Source organism: Diadema setosum, chromosome 20 (genome assembly GCF_964275005.1).
Source record: "Diadema setosum chromosome 20, eeDiaSeto1, whole genome shotgun sequence".
NCBI classification, from domain to species: Eukaryota; Metazoa; Echinodermata; class Echinoidea; order Diadematoida; family Diadematidae; genus Diadema; species Diadema setosum.
In genome coordinates this window covers 19,030,465-19,055,681 of record NC_092704.1, presented here as the reverse complement: position 1 = coordinate 19,055,681, position 25,217 = coordinate 19,030,465, and the positions used below count along the sequence as shown (strand labels likewise).

Sequence of the window (25,217 nt, the reverse complement as noted above, 5' to 3'; positions counted from 1 at the left end):
ACTATCATAGAAATTGCGAGCAGATGTATGTTTAAATTATTGAGTGTGTAATATACAGCTCTAACTTTTACACTTAGAACAGGGCCAGAAGTATAAAAGACATTTTCTGTAGAGGCGAAAGGGACTCCCCATGCATGCCCCCTATGCCTCACTGAATTTTCATTGTAGTGCACCGTATAGTATACTCACATTGTATCAAACTTATAATAATATTATATGACATCACCTCCTGCACCACAAAACCAACAAAGACTCGCCAAACATGGAATCTTAGTTAATGGCAGATTCTAAAAGAGCAGACTATAAAGTTTTAAAGATAATGATGTATAACTCAATTCAAATGGACTCTTCTATGAACCAGTCTAAATAATGGAAAGAAGGCACACACTCTGGAAAGGTCGCGGTATACATAGGAAAAGATATATTGAAGGGGTTTCCTGTGCACTGTGCATTGAATGTTACAAAAAACAAAAAACAAATAGAATGTAAAACTCCACAGCAGCAATGAAGGGATTAACAAATTAGGCTGAAACTGAGCTTGCTCTATCACAACACATTCAATACCCATGACTAATACCAACTTAGCAGAAGCATCATCCCTTCAACGGTTATGACAGTGAGTGTCGAGAGAGTGTGTAAAGGGTAAAGGGAAATGAAAAGGGGAATGCAAGACGTACCTATTATATTTTACCAAAAAAAAAGTGTTCGGTGAAAAACTGCTAAACACACACGCACACACACACACACACACACACACACACACACACACACACACACACACACACACACACACACACACACACACACACACACAATTTTGCATTCGTTTCATGATCCCAAACTTTAGAATAATATAGAAGAATTTTATAATCACTTTTTTCCAGAAAACATGAAAAACTAAAGATTGACTACTATAGGTTGATCTGTTTCACCTTTTTAGTCCTCACGTATAGGGAGTGCGACTTTTTGTTGATTTCGTGATGCAGGGTCACATTTTTAAATTAACTTGATGAAAGGGCTATTTCTATCCAATGTACCAACTCCTTATCTATATAGTTTGGTGTTTTACAAAACTAGGATGGATTGTCAGAGGACGTTAAGGGGATATTGGAAATCGGACATTACCTTTGTCTATTCCCCAACGGGGTTACGTTTTACCCGTCAACGCGGTCCGAGACTATTTTGAAGTCTTCCTGTATAATAAGAAACCATTGATGTTTTGGTGGGGATGCGGGGTGGGAGGTGCCTATTCCTAATAGGTTTATTTTTAAGAACTATAACATTGGTAATGTCAGTCGAAAAGGAAGGCCGATGGGGCAGTCAAAAAAAAAAAAAAACAGCTCGGGAGGTAGATTCTGCTATTTCTTTCGCCCCTTTACATCATCATTTTGTGTTGTTCCTGATCTTGTTTAATACCTTCCCATCCATCTTTTCTTAACAGGTTGCCCATGCACCTTTGGACTAGGAATTAAGACTATTATGGGCTAACATTCCCATTATTTTGTGTGCGGTTCGGCGATCCATTGATCTCTTACCCTTTCATACCTAAATGGCTCCCGACTTTTAATACCCACTCTATACCACAGAACTCGAGTTCTGTGCTCTATACCAAGGGGCGGATCCAGGAATTCCGTCTTTACAAAATTAAAGGGGGCGCACGCACCCCTCCCCCATTTTTTTTAATTTCTTTTGTTTTAACAAAAAATAAAAGGGGCCCCCGGTGCGCTCCCCACCCCCCTCCCTGGACAGTTGAATCCGCCACTGACACATCTTTTTATTCTCAATGTGTTGTGTCTCTACGAGACTCTACAGACCTCCAACATGTGCATTCCATGTTGTTATCATGATAGGCTAGGCTCATAACCATGTGTCTACTTTTTATGTTTGTCATTTTTTTTTTGGGGGGGGGGGGAGGTAAGAATACTTAATCTGGGGAGAAATTGGAACAATTTAATGTAGGACCTCTTACAAACCGTACAATATTACAATTTTTAATATCTCAGAAGTATACCTATTCCGAAACAGATCTTATTCTGTCATAATAACGCCGTGAAGAAAAAAAAAGCACGATAAGACTGTATCTTTGAAAGGCGTGAGACCGTATGTGAATGAATGAATGAATGAATGAATGAATGAATGAATGAATGAATGAATGAATGAATGATTTATTTATTACCAAATTTAAGTTCAAGTTTACAATCACAGATAATTTATACAATCATTGAGAATACAATAATAATAATACAATTAACAGGAATACAAGACATGAAAGTATAGAATCAAACTTATCAACAATATGAATATGAAAGTGCAAACATATTTACAAATTTGGTAAAAGGGTCCAACAAATAGCAACGCTAATGGACGTTGGCCCTTGAATACAGAAGAAGAATATATAAATTCAACACGAAAATTATGATCTATTGAATGATAAAAAAAAAAGAAATAAATAAATGGAAAGAAATAAATGAAGATTATCAGCAAACAAGAGTATATTCTTCTAATCGTGTATACTTAACGTTTGATTGTAAGCAGTGTCACGAATACTGCGACAAAGATGGAAATCGACGAATGTTATTAGGTAATGCCATGATAACGATCGATGACGGGGATTTATGTTAAAGACGCAATATTGATCTATGCACATTTAGGCAGTCGAGGTATATTACGAGCAGCAGTAGGCCTATTGCATGACAGCAGTAGGTGTGAAGGATGCACCAACGTGAATATTGAAATGAATTAAGTGGACTCAGATTGTCAGCACATCAACTAAAATACATTCTCTTCTCTAGAGAATTAAGTTACAATCCATTCTACATCCACCGTACTAAAATGAAAAGAAAAATCGTCTCATTTTGGTCATTTGTAAAATTATTTAAACACACACACACACACACAAAGACAAAACAACTCTAACTGAGTATTTCGTTGTTAAGGACTTTTCGGATGTCTATGTTTTGGTTTCTTTGTTGTTGTTGTTTTGCAACAAAAACAAACATATATTTTTGTGTGTATCAAAAAAAAAAATCCGCCATCTTTTTCAATGGAACAACAAAACTGAATACGAAAACCTTACGGTTGACAAAGTTTGCAAGTTCAAGATTTATATGGTAGATGATGCGCCAAACTGGATGTTTTAATCGGCAATGAAATCAGAGCTAATGGTGTGATTATGCATCATAGAGATGCCAAGCAATTCTTACAGATAAATTTGACAAAGTAATAATTGTACACGGTATCCGTTATGCTAAGAAAGTAAAAGAACACCCCTCTCTTCGATGGCTTTCCATTTTTCGAAAAGTTTGAGTAGAGTCTAATCATTAATTTGTCAAATTTTAATTTCATTTCTCAAAGTGTATTGTATCTAAGTGGCATACTATGGCAAGGGCGGATCCAGAAATTCCGGAAAGAGGGGGAGGGGGAGCGCAAAATAATAATTAAAAAAAAAATACACCCGATAAAGGAAATCCTCGCTTTTACAAGAGTAACCCAAGGAGGTGGAGTGTTGCTGTTCAGTTTTAAAGAAAAGAAGAGACAAGAGAGAAAAAATGAGTCTCTATTAAACAAATAATTTGCCCCAGAGGAGGAGGTGGATAGTGGAGTGACTCTTGAGGAAATTTTTACATTATTTCGGAGGCCTTATGCAATCTCAAAAGTAGCCCAGCAGGACAAGAAATAAATGAGTAAAAATATTAGTTGATGCAAAGGAGATGTGCGAACGATAGAAGCTGTCAATATAAACTCAAAAAGTATGTTTGATATCGCGCATGAAGGAAATCCCAAATATCACTCTTTTTCACATCCTACAGAATAAACGCTTGCCTCATGGAATGTTCAATGCCATGGACATCTCAGGGAGGTGGAAGAGATATAAAGTTTCCACGCACCTCCCTGATATGGTCATCTACATTCCGCCTAACCATCCTCTTTAAAGATCTTAAAGCTGCCACGTACAAGACCACACGTCCCCTTCCAACAACAAAGCGCAGAGCGGCAGTACCGAAGAGACCGTGGAGCATTCCACCGTGCAGATCGATCGCAGCAGCTGACCCCGCCGAGGCCGCAGGGATTCGACGAGGAATGCATTAAGTGCCATTTTTAGCTAGCGAGGAATTCGTGACTAACTCAGGGCAGAAGTCGAGTTTCTGTCGCTGCACAAATGGATAATTTTACCTAAATCATCAGGAAATTCTCGTCATCAGGCGTACCTTGGATAACTGAATACCTTAGTTACGGACTATTTGTACATAGGGAGGGAATTCGACCACAATTAGCCCAGAAAAGGGCTAACTTCGTAACTACTGTAGAGTGTAAGTATGATGGAGAAAGATCTACACGTTAGTCAACTACGTTGAGCTTTGTACGGCTTGGGATACGGGATTGGGATTGTGCAATGCGAACCATATCGGATTTCATTTGTCGCATCCTAACAAGGTTTCCTCTTGTCTATATGTCATATTCAGTTTTGCGAGTGCTATCAATGTGAAGAAGTACAGAATATCAACTCAGTTAAACATCCATAGCATGTAACTTTTGTTGTAAGAATGTAAGTCACTTTGAAATGGAATGGAGCTCATACTCGGTACTAGCAGGTGACGCGGCTAAACGTTATTTGTTTGTAGACCCTACGTACAACTGCATGATTCTAGACATGTTGCCCAATGTTTTCCCTTTTCTGACTATTGAATTACTGCTAAAAAAGTCTAATAAACAAGAGGATCGCGCCCAATTGGAGACTAACTGGCACACTGTATTTTCGACTCCTAAAACTGTGTGCAAATGCCCTCAACAAATCAGTTCAAAATCAAACCCGTATGGCCTTGTGCAATTTGTACGAATATTAAAATGCCAAATGGCACTGGCAGGATCCCTCTATGTACATTCATTTTCTTAGGACACAGCCATAATAAAATTGGTGTTGTACCATGATTTTTGATGAATACATTATTGTTGTTATTGTTGATTATCATGTTGATGATAATTTCAATATTTTCTTTACTTTATCAGTGGCAAGTCCTCTTTAAATCTATGTGGAGATTACACTAGATCTATTTTTCTTCTCACCAAAGCAAATTTCTCAATGCACAGTATGCATCCAGTGATTAAATGCTGACATTGTGAAGTGACGTTTTCATGAACCTTTTTTTTTGGGGGGGGGGGGGGAGATATTACATTACCATACATACTGTACATCATGAATGTAGAACAAAGTTACAATGTATTACAATATCACAGATGCACTCTCTTCGCAGATATTGTGAATTTGAAAGTGAAATTCACTGATGTCAGCCTGGAGGATAAATGCTAGGCCCTACTAATTATTAGCAAACATTTCTACTTTAAAGAAAAGTCAGATTCTTTAATAGTCAGAAGTAGAGTGTTTTGGGAGTGACAACCTCTGCCAGGGTCTGTGTGTTCACGAAGGCAAGAAAAAGAATACATAGGCAAATTATACTTCGGGTCAGCCCATGCTTTTTGCTCTGTGTTAAACGTTACTCGCCATGTACATTGCTATTTGTGCAGTAGATTAGCCGTAGGATTGTAAACCAGGATATGACAGTGTTCATGTAAGTTCATACAGGATTTTTGTCATTCATGCTGGATACGTTTAGATTGTGGGTACAATTCTGACTGACTGTGGGGGTTTTTTTGTGTGTGTGTGTTTTTTTTTTTTTTCTGTTGGCAGGCAGAAGTGTATGACAACTTGAACAATGTGCACCATTGAGAGATTGTTGGCAATGTGCCAGAGCTCTCTTGATCTGAAATTTCTGGGTATTTCCACAGTAAAAGGGGATATTTCAGTTTGAAAGGGATTTTGTATGAGGACTCAAAAATAGGTACCGGTACTAATGTGTAATGGGTGGAGCTGCGTGTAATCAATCATGAGTTTTTCATATTTTATGAAATAGCAAGTCTTCTACATTATGCTAAAGTTTAAGATCATAAAATGAATGGGAAATTGTGTTGTACCAATATTTGTAGAACACTTTAGTCTTTGTAGAAAAGTGTTATCAGGTGTATCTCAACTAAGAGTCCCTTTTTAATTTCTTAAAAATACTTTACAGGTGTACACACTCTTCACTTTCAACGCTAGTGACTTTTGAAAGGATGATATTACTGTTTTGAAAATCGATGTTAGTCATGGATAGATTGTGTCAATTGAGCATGATTAATTTCAGCATAATCTGATAATTCCTTCATTGTTGATATGAATGTTTACATCCTGATTTTTTTTTCTTCTTTTTTTTTTTTTTGGTCCTATTCATTGCACAGAGTATAGCTCACAGTCAGATAAAAAGCACTTTCGAAGACCCGACTATATGTTGTACTTCAGAGCCTCTTTTCTCAGCACACACTTTTCCAGAGTGTGTGCTTCCTTTCTGATATTTACATTGAAGATAGATTAGGAGAGATCATTTGAATTGATTTACACTGACACCATTTTAGATAATATTTCAGAATCCGCTCTTGTCCATGTCTGGTGACTTTTTGTTAGTTTTGTGATGCATGATCACATACTGTAGATGATCTTTTAGAACACTTTTTAAATGAGAGATTACTTGTCCCCATAATTGGTTCAAACAAGCAATCTACCAGATTTTTTTTTCCAAAATGAAAATTGGATTGACTTCTATAATTTTTTACATACGAAGGTCAAATATAAATGTTCATTGAAAATTTGTTTTTCAACTTAATGGCTTGAAGTTTATTAGAAAAAAACAACAACTAATAACAGCCCTAAAATTTTATTGAACACTGTTTTCTTTTTAACCCTTTCTAGACTTGATAGTGAATGTTTGTGACGTGGACTGACTGAACTGCCACATGACACATCCCTGAAATGTCCCCTTTAACTGAGGAAATACCCAAAAGGGGAAAAATGGGTTTTTCCAGATGTGAAACCAACATGGGAAACATGAATTGATTTGGGATAGATTTATTCTTTTGTACTGTTGATTGTGTTGTATGAAGTTCTTCAAAATGTTTTCTCCCAACAGACTTGTGTATATCAAGGGTAACAGACCAAGCTGAAAATGCCTGACTTCTATCGAGTTCTGAATGTCGCCAAGACAGCCAGTCCTGATGATATCAAGAAAGCGTAAGTATTCACACTGGAAGGAAGGAAAATCTTAGATTGCTGCAATATTTATGTGTATGCAAGAAAATTTGAACCCTGTACTCTCCTTGACCCAAATATGAGTCTTAAGGGAGAAAAGATGGAGGGTAGAAGGGTTCTTTGGATGAGAAGGTTGAGAGAATGGTTGGAAGAGAGAGGGAAGTGAATCAATCATACCCTGATGTTGAAACAGAAAGCGAAAGCAAAGATTGCCTATAAGATGCTATACATACAGTACTGTATATATCATAATCATTGTACACTTTAGTCTTAGAGCAGGATGGTGAATCACATGGACTTTCATTTTGTAACTTGACCTACTCTAGTTAAGAAGGCCCTTTCTATGTTTGTTTGTTTGTTTTGTTTGGTTGTTTATTTTTTTAAACACATAATTTACATAAAATGTATGAAATGAACTCGATGTTTACATGTGAAATTTGTATTTGGATGCACTGGTCACCTGTAATGAAATGAAGTCATGCAGAGTGTGATTTTAGATGTCTGAAAGTTGCATATTGGGAAGTGTGTGCATTTGGTATCATTCAGTTGCCTTTCTTCAGACTTATTTTGTGCTTTCTTTTACATGTACATATTGTAAGGTAATAGTATTCATTCAGAATACATTGTATTTTAGTGATATTTTAGTGATCAATGTACAAAGCAAAATTGGTCTGCGAACAAGCAGAGAGAATTATTATACAGTATGTCCCCCCAAAAGATTACAATCAGATTTTGCATTGATAACACCCAATATGATTAAACTGTCTAAATGCTACTTCAGGGTCCTAAAATATTACATCTTACCTCTATTTTGCAGAAAACCCCATTCAACTTGGTTAAGCGGTCACAGAGAAATGTGGATTGTTGACAAAGCATGTCATGAGTCTGATTCTTCCAAGGAGGTATATCTCATACCTCCTTGATTCTTCCAAGTTTCGCACTTGGATGCTCTTGGAACTGCATACAGTGTGTAAACACAATACACAGTACTTGGAGGGAAGAGATTTCTGACATGTATGCTCTACAAAATTCCTCATTTCTCTTTGACCACTGAAACAAATCAGATGGGGTTTTTTGTAAGATGTGGGCAGTGAGTTATAGTTTCATACCCCAAAATTGTATTTAGATTGATTCACTGTTTTTAAAGTTGTCATTGCGGAGGGTACCATTTTAATTTTTTTTTTTTTTTTTTTTTTTTTTTGGGGGGGGGGGGACATTCGGTAGAGAAAAAGGAAATACAATGTAGACTAGTACAAGGTGTGGGTAGAGTACATGTAGGTACACAAGGAGTAGATTGAGAAGGGAGGAGGGACGCAGAGGGGGAGAGAGATATATCTATATCTCCACTGATAGATTTCGCCATTTGATTGAAACATGTTTAGAGTGAAAATCGTGCGTGATGCTCAGAGACAGACTGCTAAAAGGTCACTTCTTATTCCTCCGCAGATATCGAAGGCTTGCCCTGAAATGGCATCCAGACAAGAACCCCAACAACAAGTTTGAGGCAGAGAAAAAGTTTAAGGAGATTGCTGAGGCGTACGAGATTCTCTCAGATGGTGAGTCATCCAATCCGTGGTGCCTTGTTTGGCAAGTTATAACCCTTTTAGTGCCGTGTTTGTCAATCACTTCAGTGGGATCTATTCACTGATTAGTACAACCAATTTTACTTGTTTAAAGATTATGTAATGCTTATATGTATTGAATCTTAGCAGCCTGTTGTAAGACTAAGCTCTGCATTGTTACACCTGAGTGAAAATGTCTATTGCATACAGTACAAAGGTGAAGTTTTATGTGCAAGTTTCAGTTTTAATAGTGTATGGACACTTGCTGTTGTGTAATCTACATATAGGATGAATGCATCCCGGTATTTACACAATGGTCAAGATACCTCCTCCTTCCTATTTAAGTTCTATGGATTCTTGATTTTGTTTCACTTGACACATTCAGTTCGAAGTAAAACAAGGAATGATGTTAACAATGTGTCATCATCATTGCCACTGAGACTGGTTTTTTTTTTCTCCACCATCACTACAGATATGAAAACTTCCAACAACTGACTCCATTCCACAGAGATTTTTTTAATCATTCACTAGTCGGAAGCAAAGTTTTTTTGCTTCTGTCCACCAATCGAAGTGTATCAGATCACAGTCTGATGAATCTGACTTGTGTTTGTCAACTATCCGTCAGTGTCAGACATGTTGCGCATGATCCACTGAGGCAAGATTGTCCGAGGAGGATCATGTGCAACATGTCTGACACTCGCCTGATGGTCAACCAACACAAGTTGGATTCATCAGACTGCCATCTGATACACTTCAGTTGGTGGATGGAATCAACAAACTTTGCTTCTGATGAGAGACCAATGAGACAAAATCTCTGTGGAAATGGGGATATAACCTTCACAGTAGACTAAAACTGTCTGATGATTTTGCTGTTGACTGTGCCTATCTTTAGGTGTTACTTCATTGGAACACCATTTTAAGATATATTGAGATACTGGTAGCCATTAAACTTATTTTTGGTGGGTCATACTTTACCACATCTACAGTTGTAAGTTCCACCCGAGATTAGAAACGCTGAGGTTATTTCTTGTCTTAAACAGCTTTTGCATAACCTGACATGAGTGACATCTAGAGCCACATGATTCTTTTGCAACTTGCACAATAGCTGCTAATGGCACAATATATTTCATGTTTACCACAAATTTGTTAAGATCTGAGCCCATCAGACCATTTTGTCCTCATACATGTATATGAAAAATATCTGATGAGATCTATATGAGCCACTGTAGGAGTGATACATTCAGAACTTGATTAGTGATTAAACACACCACACACAATTGTGGTTAGCATGCACTAAAATGACCTCATCAGGAATTTCCCATAACCTTATTCAATTGTACAGAACAGCCCCACACTCATAGAGCTTGCATTCTTCTCACATCTGCCCATTAGACATGTGTTTCTGTAATGGTACAATACATACTACACAAAGTGGGCATTTTAAGATTACATTAGAACAAACCTTTATTGTATCAAAGTGATGTGGTAAATAAAGTACACATAAATTGGACTTTTTTTTTCTTACCTCTTTTTCTTTTGTCAGTTGTTTACATGTCATACAATCAAGTATATTGAGCTTGCTTAATTGTTGACTATCTGAAATGCCCAGTATTATGCTCAGCAAGAAAACTATGTGAACTTAGTTTATTTTGGGCATGTTTTGTTGACATTATGACTTGTTTTTCTTCTTTGATAGAGAAAAAAAGAGAAGTATACGACAGATATGGACTAGATGGTTTACAAAGACATTCAGCAGGTAGGTACTTAGTTTGACACCAGTAATGTGTTTTTTTTTTTTTCCTGACAACTACATCCCTTGCTTCTCTTTCTTTTTTCTAATATTAGGCGCGGTCAGACTGGCAAAAGATCGAGAAGTTTAAGATCACGATCTTTGCAGTGTAGTAAATGGCATACCTTTGAATGGTACCATGTGGAGGTCATATCAAGGTCAAACAGATCTTGAGATGCTCTTCTAGAGTAATTGAAATTTACAAGCTATTCTTTTCTTGTGAATTTCTATATATACTGTTGCAAAAAAAAATGATTTTAATTGCTTACTTGTTCAATTGTCAACACACAAAAAAATTACTATGACTGTATTATGTATTACTGAAATTTTTGTGATTTGAAATTCTTTACTCATGTAAGTGTTATGTATATTACCTTTTGTTACTTTATTAGAAATAAAATCATCTGAATTGAATTGAAGCTGAGTAAAGGCCCATGGAACTGCTGATGTTTAAGTTCCGATTGCTGTTGTTCTTTGTGTGTTAATATATTGTGTATGCTTACTCTCTACTAGGTGGCGGTCATGGTGGCTTCAATGACTTTGGAGACTTCGGGAGGATGGGAGGGTTCCACTTTGAGTTCCGGAGTCCAGATGATATCTTCAGAGAATTCTTTGGAACCAGTGATCCATTTAGTGCCTTTTTTGGAGGTGAGAGACTCATTTTGCCATTATCATTATTATTATTATTATTATTATTATTATAATTATTATTATTATTATTATCATTATTGTTGTTGTTGTTGTTGTTATTATTATTATCATTTATTATCATCATCATCAAATGCAATCAACTTTACTTTTTTCATTGTCATTTGCCATTCAGAGTGTTGAAAGTTTTCTCTGACTTTGAAGAAATATTTTTGCTTCTAGTATCATCTATGCTGAAAGATAAAAATCTAGATAAAATGATAAGGATTTCACGATATCAAACAGGGACACACAGCGTGCTCACAAATGATTTGTAGAATGCCCAGGAGTCTAAGGATCAACACTATTGGTATTCTTTGCAATCACTTCATATGTTCAGCAATGGAGTCTCAGGCGCTATACTTGTGATTCATTTACACAAAGTGGACTGAGAATGTCCACAAGCTGATAGACTTATATCACTTAACATGGATGGCCCTGTACCCATAGACTGATTCCCTCTATCAAGTTATCAAGTTCTTGTGCAGAGGTTTGCAAGGTATTAATAAGAATGGCAATGAAATGTCATTTATCACACATATATGGAAATTTTAAGAAGTTGTTTACAAAGTTGTTTGTCTGATAAGTGTTCATGGGGATCATAGCAAACAATCCCAAATTATTGGAAAGTTGGCCTTGTGGAAACCTGTCACAGAATGGTTTGTCTATTAAAGAGCATTTACATTCTCATTTAGATAGATAGAGAATATTTTCCTGTATAATCCTGATCGTGAAGGTCAAAGGTTGTGAGGCATGCAGTAATATCTCACTATGTCAACAAAAACATCCACAAGCCACAAGCCATTTAGGTATTTTTCGGGGAATATTCCTTTTACGTGCACTATCTAGCACTATTCATGTTTGCTGAAAAAAGGAACCAATTCAATCATTTGTCACATTCAATATTATCAAAGGGCCCTCAATGTTACAGTGCTTGACTCCAGGTACTTAAAATGCTACTCTGATTAGTAAAACTATGAATAAATGGAAGTATACATGTGTCAAATGATAAGAGTAAATGAGAGTAATGATGTCTAAATTTAGTCAACTGATAACCAAGTTTTTGTCGACAAATATTTTCTTTCATTACAGAATCTCGGAGGAGGACCCCAGAAAGTCATGACTCCTTGTTCCAAGATTCTTTTTTCAACTCTGGCTTTCCTTCTTTCGGGTAAGAAATGCTATCCAGCCAGATCTGCATTCACTGCTTTTTGTGACAAGATTACATGATATCTCTTGCTGAATTTTTCTCTGTTTTATCAGGGCACCATTTCAGTGAAAGTTGTCAGCCCTGACAAGTTGTCAGTCTCTGACAATTACCATAGTAATAGATGTTTGAGTTATAACAAAAAATGAATCAAGTGCAAAAGCAGCCATCATGGATATGGATATGGATATGTGGATTTAGCAAAGATGAAATAAATTGCCCAGGCTATCCAAATATAATTATACTTGTCTATACATAATGCAGAGTGGTCAAGGCATAACTTTACAGTCCAGAAGTCTATAAATAGCCATTAATTCATGTCTTTTTTTTTCATACTTGGAATAAAAAAAAAAAAACCACTTTGCCACATGTATTTATTTATTTTTTTTTTGTATGGATAGTTTCCATGACCACCAAGGAAACTAGGGCTTCAGATCAGTAGTGTGTGTCTTACATTTCAAGGACTCTTACATATTAATTGTTTTAATTCTTCTCATGTTTATTAGCAAATTATACATTTTTGTTCCATGTACAGTGTAAGAACGTAGTGCTCAGTAATTTTCACTGGTCATTAATCAACACATAGTTTGTGAGATGTGTGACAGAGTTTTACTTCTTTTTTTTTTTTTTTTAAATGCAAGAAATCAGTCAGATTGATATCAAACTATGAAAACATTTAACACTGTCTTGACATCCATGAATGTGGAAATATGATTTCTCTTTTGATTTGATATGTCATGAGACAGAGATTTCTGTAATCCACAGATACGTATTGTCTGTTCCCCTTGCTTCAATGGCTAATGTTGAATCCTTCATATTGTATCCATACACCTCACGACCTCCTCCCCAGCCTGCCCCATGCCCCCAGCAGGCTACGCTCAGGGTTCCTCTTTGATCCCTATGGTGATCTCTGGAGTATCTTCCCTCGGTCGGGGTAAGGGTTGCTGGATGTGAGGTTGGCGTGTATAGTCCTCTTGCTTGCCAAGCTACCCCAATCCGTGTAGTCTTCATTTCATGAGTTGCTGTGCTTTATCTGTTAGAGGGGCAGGATGTATGTTGTTAAACACATTTATTTTTAAAAGTGTAAAATGCATCCAATATTGTGGTGTGATGCCCTGCTGACTGCATCAATTCCTTCATACTTATTGGCTTGACATGATAAATCTAGTCACTTGGAGAGCTCTTACTGTAATCTTATCATAATGACACAAAACCTTGATATAGCATCTTGCTCTTTTCCTGTATGAAAGCACATACTGTATGTCAAAAAAAAAAAAAAAAAAAAAAATTACAACTGGACCCTCCGCAATGATAGCTTTAAAAATAGTGAATCAATTGAAATACAAATTCAGGGTATGAAACTACACGTATAACTCATTGCCCACATCTTACAGAAAACCCCATTTGATTTACTTCAGTGGCCTAAGAGAAATGAGGAATTTTGTAGAGGATGTCAAGAATCTCTTCCCTCCAAGTTCTGTCTATTGTATTCACACACAAAAGCATCGAAATGCTAAACTTGAAAGAATCAGACTCATGACATGCTTCACAACTTTTCACATTTCTCTGTGACCAAATTGAATGGGGTTTTCTGTAAAATGGAGCTGAGATGTTATGTTTTAAGACCCTGAAGCATTTAGACAGTTTAATCATATTGGGTATTATCAATGAAAATTTGATTGTAATTTTTTGGGGGGACATACTGTAGTTGGTGCACTATGTTTAGACTACTGCAAAAAGAATCACACAATTCACACTGTAGGACTCTCCCTCTTAATATATGCATGACTTTTTTGTAAACTTTAGGTATTGAATTTGAAAATTAATGTAAATGTTGTGGATTATCTGTGTGAATGATAATGCCATTCAAGTGTATGCATGTTCTCACAATTGTTCTCTTCTTAAATCAGAAAACAAGGAATCTATCTTGACTTGTTGAAGTGATGGCAGACTTGCATGCAAGGGTGGTTAATGTTTTATCAATGCCAGTACTACCATCTGCAGTGAAATGTCTTTTGGTTGGTTTTTGACTTATTTGGGTTTATTCAAATACAAATCAGTACATTGAGCTGCTATCGATTAACTGAAAAAAAAAAAAAAAAATCTGCAGGGCCCATAATACACATCAAGGTACACTTTGTTTGAAACTAAATTGTTTCCCATTTGATCTTGGAATGCAGCTGAAAAACAAACAAACAAGCAAACGAACAAAAACATTTTTGAGGCTACTGTAGTGTGTTATGGATCTGAATTTTGGTAGCAAAAATTGTTGAATCTTTTATTAGTTGTTGTTTGTATTTCCTACCATGACAAAGAAACCTGTGCTTGTGCTAGACTTTTGAAGATGATTACGCAAAAACAGTGACTGTGCTCACGTGAAATGTATGCAACTTTGTTTGTTTCCATATGCCATGTGGGTAATCTTTTCATAATACATGTACATGAGGTTGTTTATTAATAGAGGTGCTTTGTAGACATTGTATCAGACAAACCATATGTGTATTATGTACCTGGTTTAAACTTAAACTCATTGGAGTGTGTGTTCACCATGGAAGCAATTAATTTGATGATATGCCACATAACACACAGTGTATCCATACACTGTGAGGTTTGACCCAGCACACATACCAGCAACAAGATGGCAGCCTTTCATTCATCATCGTGTAATGAGAGACTGGTTCAGCATACCATCTCTGACATTCAACTCCCATCCAAGTGGCCCAGTGTATAGCAAAATCCTGTGCACAGTCTATACCACATGGTTGCCCACATAGTTTCACATTACCCCTACTTGGCCCTACATAGACTCAACCTGTAGCTGCACAGATACTAAAGCACTGAAGTGGTGCTCTTGAAGTTGCCATGCAAGCTATAGTACATGTACATGATTGTTTGCGTCGAGTGCAATAGAAGATGACACTACTGTGTATGTTCAATACGTACAATGCCTGAACTGCCAATTCTCTCTGATTTTATTGCATTTGTCCTGGAAAGTTTAATATCTTTCCACATTGTGACAGACAAATATAATTATGCCCCCCAAATTTCAGAAGTCATTTTACAAATTGAGGTCCGTGTAATACACAAGTATCTCCCTTAAAGCTTTCTTGGAATCTCCATGATTTTGATGTAGGAATTTTAGGCAGCCCTGTAATGCTGCTTTATAAACACATCATCATAGAGCGTACTGCCTAAACTTAGTTGTTCAGACCCCATTGTCAGTGGTGTTTGGTGTGTTTGCACTGTTGCACTTCATGGTAATGTAAAGCTTATATTACATGGCATTAAATGATTTGAATTTACAATACCCAGTATCTCAAAGGCAGTGCATGCTATAATATTACTACCCAGTAGTGAATGACATTTCAAGGGTTTATTAGGTGCCATATGCTAGTCTGGTTTTAATATTAAAGTCTCCTATGACTAACTCAGAGAACTATTGTAGTTATTGTGGAGTCATCGTCGCCATCATCCTGAATCATGAGTCTACGCCGCCCTCGTATGATCCTACCTTTGTACTCCCCCCCCCCATCTCCATCAGTACACATCATTCGTCTCTATACATTTATGTCAGTCCTGTGTGTGTCAAATGACTGTGAGTAACCTGAACATGCAGGGCATCAGCAATTCATTGTTTCTTTGTCTGGTATTGATTTGCAGTTTGTCACAACAGCCAGTGCATGTCATGCAAGTGCCTGTTGTGTGTGTTACTTTTGGGGTTGTTGTTTTATTTCTGTATTACTGAGAATTGTGCCTTCAACCCTCACTAAGAAATTATGGCAATTTTCCACATGCAGCTTACATGTAGACTGTTTTAATGTTGCACTGAATCATCACTATATACAACTTTACGCATGTGCTGTTTTTACTTGTTTACCCTACTGTGCGAGTCATACAAAATGTAGCAATCCAGGGTCTATAACCTTTGAACCCAAAAGGAAAATAGTAATTATTGAGGAGGCTACCCTTGATAGAATAAAAGCTACATATACATGGTCTCTTTGTATGTACATGTACTGGTTCATACAATAAACATTTGTCAATACTTCGATTGCAAGACAGTACTGTAATAAGCTTGTAAACTCAGGGATGTGTCCATGAAATGTTTGTTTCAACGAAATTGAAATAACAGAATCAGTATGGCCTGATGACACCCTTTAAAGCTGCTGAGACCAAATGAGGTGACAATTTAGTTAGTTTCCCTTACCTCTCATGATAATATTGAAATCAAATATAATTTGTGGCAGTTAATGAGAGATGCACTATTTATGACTATGAGGCTCCATGGAACTAGCTTGAAATGTCTGTATGCTGTTAGTACACCAACATGTTGCCTTCCCTCATACTGACATGGTCTACAATTATGTACTAGTATGATATGTACTGGACATCCTTTTACTTTGCTGGAACTAAAAAGGGTTGCCTCAAGTGTCTTAAGTGCGTGCTTATAAGTTGGTAAAATTCACTTTTATATATATATATATATATATATATATATATTGGAAGGGACAGTACAGTGTACAATTTCTTTGTGAATTATGCTCATAAATGAAACAACAATTTACCATTAGTCCTGGAGGGTACATGGTGCTGTGCATGCTTAGAACATGGTACTGTTGTACAGACCATTGTCAGCTGCTGGAGTGATGCAATCATTTGACCCTTTTGATACAGAAATCTCAACATTTAGTGATGCCTGTTCATGCAATTTGTGTGACAACATTTGTCTTATATAGTCTCGTAGCCAAGCACGTAGAACATGGTCAAAAGTGATGCTGCTATGAGGACTGACTGCTAGTGGTTTTATTGTACTTGGATAGTCAGTATTCATGTCATGAATATGGAGGATGTCATGCATGTTATTGTGTAGCAGTGCTTCAGTAGAGATATTGTTGAAGTAACTAAAGCCTCAATGTGTAGATGTCGTAGCTGGTTTGCAAACCCTCATGTCACATAATTACTATGTATTTCTTGTTCTTCCCCGCATGATGCCTACCGTGCATGATGTACCGGTACTGTATGTTTGCCCTACACAGACATAGTATGTTCCCCCCGGGTCATGGCTCTGGGTTTAGCTCGTTTCAAAGTGGGTTCGGAGACTTTGACGGCGGGTGAGTTCTGACATTATTGGTAGCTGGCAGTTAGCATGCAATGTGTCATAGACTGAATCTTTCATCTTGTCACATTATAGAGTGTCTTGTGCTTGTCAAGTGCTGGGTTTATTTGTTGCACACTTCTCTCATACAAACTAATTTCTGTTAGATAGTGAATATTACTAATGTACATTTGTAGAGAGGAAATAGAAGTTTGCTGAAGGGAAAGTAACAAGAATTATCTAGTAGAGTAGGTTATACTTCTCATATACATGTTTAATGTTTCTCCAAATTCATAGGAAGCTATTAAACAAGCATGGTAGGTTTGGGAGGGCAGACAGGATTTTTAGAAATTGATTTGTTGAAGTTTGGACAGCAAATACACTGTACTTTGCCTGATGAAATTAATGATTGATAACCTGATGAAAGTAATTGCTTTGATGGCGATCTTGGAAACTGGTATGTGCGATTTCTCTATTTTTAGAGCAAATATATGCACTTTACTAAACATTCAGATTGTTTTGTTGGGTATCAAGATGTTTTTGATCAGCCTAGTAGTGACCATGATAGATACTCTTTTTTTAATAACAGTGGACTGCCTTCATTATCAGAGCTATAATTGATAGTATTGCAATAAAGGTCTATTCAGCCCTGATTTTACCTGTGTGTAACACTAAGCACAAATATTCCAAATGTGCTCTTCTGTCTACAGTACTGTGTAATGAAAGTCTTACAGTAATTTCACCTTGTGAGTTTCCCAAGGTTTTTTGGAAAGTGTCTGCTTACATCACAATGCAAGCTACAGACAAATGTGATGAATGCCCTGCCTGTAGGTATAGAATTAATGGAAACAGATTATGGTCAAACACAATTAAGAGTAGTGTGAATGTACTAATTGAATCATGAACATGAAGTCTGACATTTCTATACATGATTTAATTTTGATCAAGGTTCACGTCATTTTCAACATCATCATCTTTTGGTTCACCGCGATCTGGAAGTGCAACTAGGAGAACCACATCAACAACAAGATTCATCAATGGCAAGAAGATCAAGACAACAAAGTAAGATTCACACTTGTGCCAAAGCAGTATTCCTAAATCATTTCATCTGTTCAACTGCATCATATTCTAAAGGTGACCTCCGGATGATTTTCAGACTTTTACATTTGAACAACTATAGATTAGTTATGCGGAGTATGGAGTTTCAGAATTCATAGTGATTGGGGTAAGGAATAAGAATGTTTTCTAAATTTAAACTAAATTGCAATGAACAAGGATGATGACATGGCAGCCTCATGATAAGAATGCATGAGTTGGGGCTCAAGGAAGCAAAACAAAAGAAGAAGGCATGCATAAATTTCAGACAGGTGAACATGCAAGCGGTATTGTAATGGTATTACACTGTCCGATTTCTGAAATATGTGAGGCTCCTATGTCATCAACACTGTTCAGTGTTAAGATTTTTCAGAGTATTGGTTTCTCTGCTCTAGGACCACAATAAAATCCACAAATCTATGTATGTGACCCTGCATCACAAAACCAACAAAAAGTCACCAGATATGGATTTTCAGTTAAGAACAGATTCTAAAAGAGCAGACTCTAAGCTTTAGAATGATGTATAACTCATTTCAAATGGACTCCCCTAACTTATCTAAATACTGAAAAGAAAGCACACACTCTGGAAAAGTGTGAACCGAGAAAAGAGGCTCTAAAGTGCAGGGTTTATTCAAGTACTTAATCTTTACTAAACCGTGTTAGCTGTGCGATGAAAGGGATAAAACACAGGATGTAAACCACCTGAGCAACAACAATAAAGGGATTATCAGATTAAGCTGACGTTGAGCATGTTCCATTATCACATCCTGTCCATGATTAATACCAACTTTCAAAGCAGTAGCATCATTTTTTCAAAAGTTATTAGACTTGAAAGTGAAGAGTGTGCAAAGGATTTGAAGAAACGAAACGGGGCCTCTAAAACATACTCGATCATTCTACTCTCCCCCAAAAAAGGGCTGTAGAAAAACTGCTGAAAACACATTTTCCCATTCACGTTATGATCCCAAACTAAAGAATAATGTAAAAGAAGGATAACTCTTTCAAAAAATATGAAAAACTCAAGATTGACATTTTTGACTCATTTCACCTATTTTGAGTCCTCACATAAAATCAAGGGGTGTGACTTTTTGTTGGTTTTGTGATGCACAGTCACATATGGAGATGTAGATTTATGTACTACATGATGTGAAATTATGGAAATCGTCTGGAATGCCCCTTTAAGCTTTGTGCCCATGACTATGAAGAGGAGAGATTAAAGATATTTTTCACACTAACTTTTTGCATTTTTCCTTTCACACATTAACCATGTAACATTATGTTGACTTCTTTTGCCGTTAATCCTTTTGGTCTTCATGGGATATCCCAGGAATAATTGACAGTGATACTGGAAAGTAAGAGGAAAGTACTGTAAACCAGATAACATTTAGACTTTTATCTTGTGTGAAAACGTGAGAAGAGAAACTGGGATCAGTCATGGAGGTGCTGTCAAAGCAAAGGATCAGTCATGGAGGTGCTGTCAGAGCAAAGGATCAGTCATGGAGGTGCTGTCAGAGCAAAGGATATTTTGTAGACAAATCTATAAACTTTTATTTTTTAAGATTTCTTTTAGAATTTAAATTACCGCATATAGATGCTTAAAGAAGTGAGTGATTTAAAGACAGAGTAGACTACAAACATGGAATTGTTGTCTGATATATTCAGTCTGTATGAATCCAGTATATGTCCATACACACCACTGATTGTGGTCCATCTTTCATTCAAAATATTAATCTGTATAAATCCATTATATGTGAAGTTATAGTAGTGACCTCATATCTTTTTGTGACTTTCCAGAATCCTTGAGAATGGGCAGGAGACGGAGATTGTGGAGGAGAATGGAAAGATTACATCGAAGCTTGTGAACGGCCAGCAGCAAATGCTAACATACTGAGAGGACTGAGATGGGTTTGTTTACCAGTCTATGTTGAGGTTATTAGTTATTTATTATGTATATGTTTCTGTTGTTTTGATTGTTCTTGTGGTAAAGGATGACGGGGAAACTTTCACTTAATCATTTGCTCAGGCTTATGCCAGTCAAGTGGTATGAGGAAAATATAAACATGCACTGTCTTATTTTTTTTTATCATTTCTTTGAGCATAGACTGAAATTCAAAGAACTTTACACCCATGGTATAAATTTATTTCACTCAAGTCTTCAATATTATGGCTTGAAATCATTTTGTTTTAATCCAAGTTGGGAGAAAATGTATTCATTACTGTATCATGAATTGTCAATAAATCATTATAAGATATCTCCACATGGCCACTTCAAAATAGCCTCCTGGTTAAGCAGTTGTGAACACACAAGCACTGAAGTTATCTTCATGTTTTGTACACACAAAGACCAAAAATGTAGTATTCTTGATGTGTACATGTATGAAGAGATTGACTTCTGTCACTTCTGTCTGTATACAAACACAGTGTCCTTGGTATATATTGGGAAGGGTCTTTGGGTAAAGTATTTCATGTTTGAAATGCTGAATTTGAGCAATATCATGTCCAGTGGCCTATTTTGAGAGGCCCATGTGGTGATTTTGTTCAAACATTCTGTAACTGATGGGCTAGTGTACATATGTTGTAGTGTTCCATGGTCCTTGTCTGCTATGCTCTGCATGTAAAGTTTCACACATACGTATGTTATAATACATATTCTCACATTGTCAATATGCATTGCTTGGGTGTGGACCACAGTCGAGAGAAGTGTCCAAATGAAGTGTTACAAAATTATGACTCTATTTCCTTAAGCTTGGAGTGCATCGTGACACTTCCTAGTTTCAACTCATTTATATCAAGAGCCAGTTTTGTAATAACTTTATCTTGTTTCTGTTCTGTTTCATAATAATGTGCACTTGATAACAAGTACATGCATTCAAGTATTATTCACATTCTACCCATAAATGAAAAGAAATTTCTACCATCCCTCACAAGTAATCAGCATTAGCTCTTTCACTGAATTGGACCTCCTCTGAGTCATTGTGCATGCACAAACTTATTTAATGACATGAAATCCTGTACAGACCAATATAGTATACAATCCATGCACAGTGTTTGCGTGTGTTCATTCAGTGTGCAACACCAAGACTGCAGGTGAAACATTTCAGATTTTATGTCACAATGGATACTTTCCTTTGCTGAGCGCGGAGATTGCCATTAAACAATGATGTATACATGGTATGTCGCCGTGCGCTAGATTCCATTGTGGCACTACCTGAGCTTGCATGTCTTTGGTTTGCACTCGTCTACAGCTGCACAGTAGTGGCATGTCTTCTAGTTTTTCTCAAAGTTGTCTCTGAGCAAGTTCTGTTGTTCCTTGCAAGATTTGGAGTTGGATAATAACAATCTTTTTCACAATTATCTTCCCTGCATTTTGGCTACCACGGTACTTATGTCCTGTTGTATAAGTGACTAATTGATACAAAACACTGGATCTCTTTCCACTCAGATATTGACGAAAGAAGAAAAAAAGATAAATGGGCCTTCCAACATAGTTATCACGGGGTTTCCCACATGTTAAATCAACCTCTCCCATAAATAGTTTCATTTTTTTTTTCTTAGTATATAACATAGCTGTTGATTAAGACCTGGATAGTCCACTTCCATTCTGCAGTGTGTTATACACAGTGTGGACTGCAATATTCTGTTTCCTTTGTCTCAGAAATTGTTTGTATTTTATTCACTGTTTTCAACGCTGATGATTGAAATGAGGGAAGCTTTCCCCCAACATGTTCGTCTTCTGATAAGTGATGTAAACTTGTGTATAGAATCCAAGCAATGAAAAATTGCTGTATAGTTTGTGAGTGGTGTTGTGAATAGAGAGAAACTATATTTATGGTAGATGATAACATCTGTGTGCCATTCAGTGTAATTTGATTCATGTATTATGTTCATTGATGATGAGAGCCAGAAAATATGTGTTGTTGCTTAAGATGGCTAAGATAAATTTGTAAAGATGGATTTTTTTTTAATGCTTTGTTTGTCAAAAAGGCATGACAAAATGAAAACTTTTTTGCTAAGTTGTTGTTGTCATTATGAATTATCTGAGCAGACTTTGTTTCTATTTTGATGATAGCGAAAGCTGTAGTAGAATCTGTGAAGGATTTCATGCAAAGAAATGGTGTATTGTCAAAAATAAAAGGGAATTGTTATAGTGTTGACATGTAGTCAACCTAATCTATGTTGAATACATACATCTACTATGCAGAGAGAGAAGGATGATAATGTATATCCTTATATGTTATTTCAGTTACAGGTCTTTAACACAGTGATTCACATGACAATCTAGTATGACACTTTGACTTTAACATCAGTATTTTAGTGATAAGGTTATCTAAATATGCCAAGTTTGCACTAATGGAAACATTGTAGATTTTAAACAAAATGTATGTTCTTAATCTACCATGCTCATGTGCAACTTAGGCATTTAATTTTCTCTTTTACTGTCTTTCTGTACTCTGCTCCATTTAAGTGTGTGTATTTGATATGATTTAAATCAAGAGTAAATATGCATGGAAATGTAATTAATGCAATCTTTTCTAAATACATGAATTTTGGAATAGTAAAATGAGAAGTTTAAACAGACTGAAGTTTTTCCCAGAGGGAAAAATGTGAAAAAGGTGTCGCAATATAAGTTTAGGAGTTCTGAAATATAGTACATGTACATTTACGTGTAGATCATGATACACTGTGTGCAGACAAAGTGTAGATTATGATGGAGAATTTTATCTTATTCCTGACTTATAAGAATTTCTTGCTTTACTTTAGTTGGATAGAAATTGTTAGACTTGAGTTTTGTGGAACTCATTCAAGGCCTTTTCTCCTTTCCAAGTGCCTACATATTTTCCTGTTCTTTTTACCACTAATTTCTACCATCTTTAGAGCCATGTATCAAAGTCAACATAAACTTCATGCACTATGCCATATAAACTGCATGGCTATACTCTGTAACATATACATTACATTATGAATCAGTTTACATTACCAAGAGTACCAAAAACAGTTCTTGGCCCCTAAAAGAATTCTTTCATATTTTGTTCATAGAACTTAAGTTTTACTCCCATGATACATGTAAAAAGACCTTTGATACCAGTATGTTGTAGCAAGGGCAATGGCATGTGTAAAAGCCTTACCTTCAGTCACCATTTTTGAAGATACTGTTTGCTACTGCAAAGAGGTAAACTTTTACTGTATAAGCAGTTATTCTCGTGAGGGTTTAATTTTCGCGAATTACAGTTGTTCCGCGAATTTAACAACACGCGAAAATGTCATCACGCGCTAGAAGGTAACAGTGCGCTAAAATGATGGCCTCTGTGTCAATTCGCAAAAACAATGTCTTGTGAAATCTCCGTGTCCTCCCATTCGTGAAAATATCTGTACGTGAAAATAACAGCCTATGCAGTATTTCTTGCAATATAGTGTATCATCAGTTATTGTACCAACCAAATATTTCGCATTCAAAGCTCATAAGGAAACCTTTGCGAACAGCACTTACTTTTTCAACATGATTAATGCAATTGGTTTGTCCATTTTTTTTTTATCTTTTGCATCCATTAAATCTAATATCAAGCTTTTTTTTTTTTTTTTTTACTGGTATTCTTTGCCTTCTTATCAGTTTTTCATTGGGTCCATGTACAGTATACTGTATATACAAGTACACTGTACTGTACACATCATACATTGCATGTAGTCCCACCTGGATCAGATCTGATGAAAGCATTGTCCCAAATACATGAAATTTAATCTTTTGTAAAATCATTAAAGAAAAAAAAAAATTACAAATCTTACTACTGCTTACTGCTTGGCAGGAGAGTACATTGGATAAGATGCATTGGAAAAGAAGAAGAAGAAAAAAAAAAGCTACAGAGAGAAACCATGAATGGCATTGCATGATACTGTCTTTGCAAAATTGATTTAGGATATCTTAGAAATAGTGTACATGACAAAGCAAATATTCATGTGCATTCTTTAATGTTAGGGAATTTCCTCTGTGTAAATATTCTCTTGTTAGTACAAGTACATATGTAAATTGTACATGTATATTGTCTTGTGGCATTTCACAAGTTAAATCAGCTACGAACAATTTTTGATTGATAATTTACTGTCCCGTGGTTGAAGTGTCAAAGTGTGAAAGCATCACATATGCTGAAGCAATGTTTACAGTGAGTTCAAAAACTTTAAGCTTCAGAGGTAACATGTAAGAGGAAAGCTTTAAACTCTGTAGAGTCTGTGTAGATTGGACTAATATCATACTCACCTGTGGTGAACATTAATATGGGTCTCTCGTCTTCATAGGTCTACTTACAACTGTAGGTAGGAAGAGAGCATTGAAAATAAACGATTATCTGGCCAAACACTTGTCCTTCATGTATTGCAGAATTCAGTTATCATTCCTGTGTGGTATTAAACCATGCACTGCACTCCTCAGTCTGAACAGATAATCTTTCCAGACTGAATAGTGCAGTAAAGGAAAGTGTACTGGTAGTACCTGTTGTGTGTGAATGCTGTACAAACTAGAACTATCACTCATTGTGATTAATATACCCCCACCCACAACTGAGGGAATTAGCTCAACCAGGATTTTTTTTTTTTTTGTAACTTTTTAATGGGAAAAAAAAAATTACCATGGCAATGCACTCTTCAACAGTGAATAAATGTATCAATTGCTCACT

At 36.3% G+C, this 25,217-nt stretch overlaps 1 protein-coding gene across 2 annotated transcripts; it reads left to right on the top strand.

Annotated features, from left to right (window-relative positions):
- Nucleotides 1-6,998: 6,998 nt before the first annotated feature.
- LOC140243800 (dnaJ homolog subfamily B member 6-B-like) lies at nucleotides 6,999-24,901 on the top strand. Of its 2 annotated transcripts, XM_072323469.1 has the most exons (9): nucleotides 6,999-7,099; nucleotides 8,564-8,673; nucleotides 10,376-10,435; nucleotides 10,982-11,116; nucleotides 12,248-12,326; nucleotides 13,213-13,296; nucleotides 17,399-17,473; nucleotides 18,406-18,519; nucleotides 20,347-24,901. In XM_072323469.1, exons 1-9 carry the CDS (start codon nucleotides 7,035-7,037, stop codon nucleotides 20,441-20,443), a joined length of 819 nt encoding a protein of 272 aa, XP_072179570.1. In that variant the 5' UTR covers nucleotides 6,999-7,034; the 3' UTR covers nucleotides 20,444-24,901. The 2 variants fall into 2 exon arrangements, with proteins under 2 accessions (XP_072179570.1, XP_072179568.1); XM_072323467.1 differs by lacking the exon at nucleotides 13,213-13,296.
- The last annotated feature ends 316 nt before the right edge of the window (nucleotides 24,902-25,217 follow it).

Bases quoted from the DNA above. Each gene is read 5' to 3' on its own strand.
- LOC140243800 (XM_072323469.1), top strand. From the start codon at position 7,035: ATGCCTGACTTCTATCGAGTTCTGAATGTCGCCAAGACAGCCAGTCCT. The intron at 11,117-12,247 runs GTGAGAGACTCA...CTTTCATTACAG, and splicing joins ATTTAGTGCCTTTTTTGGAG to AATCTCGGAGGAGGACCCCA. The intron at 12,327-13,212 runs GTAAGAAATGCT...CCTCCTCCCCAG, and splicing joins TCTGGCTTTCCTTCTTTCGG to CCTGCCCCATGCCCCCAGCA.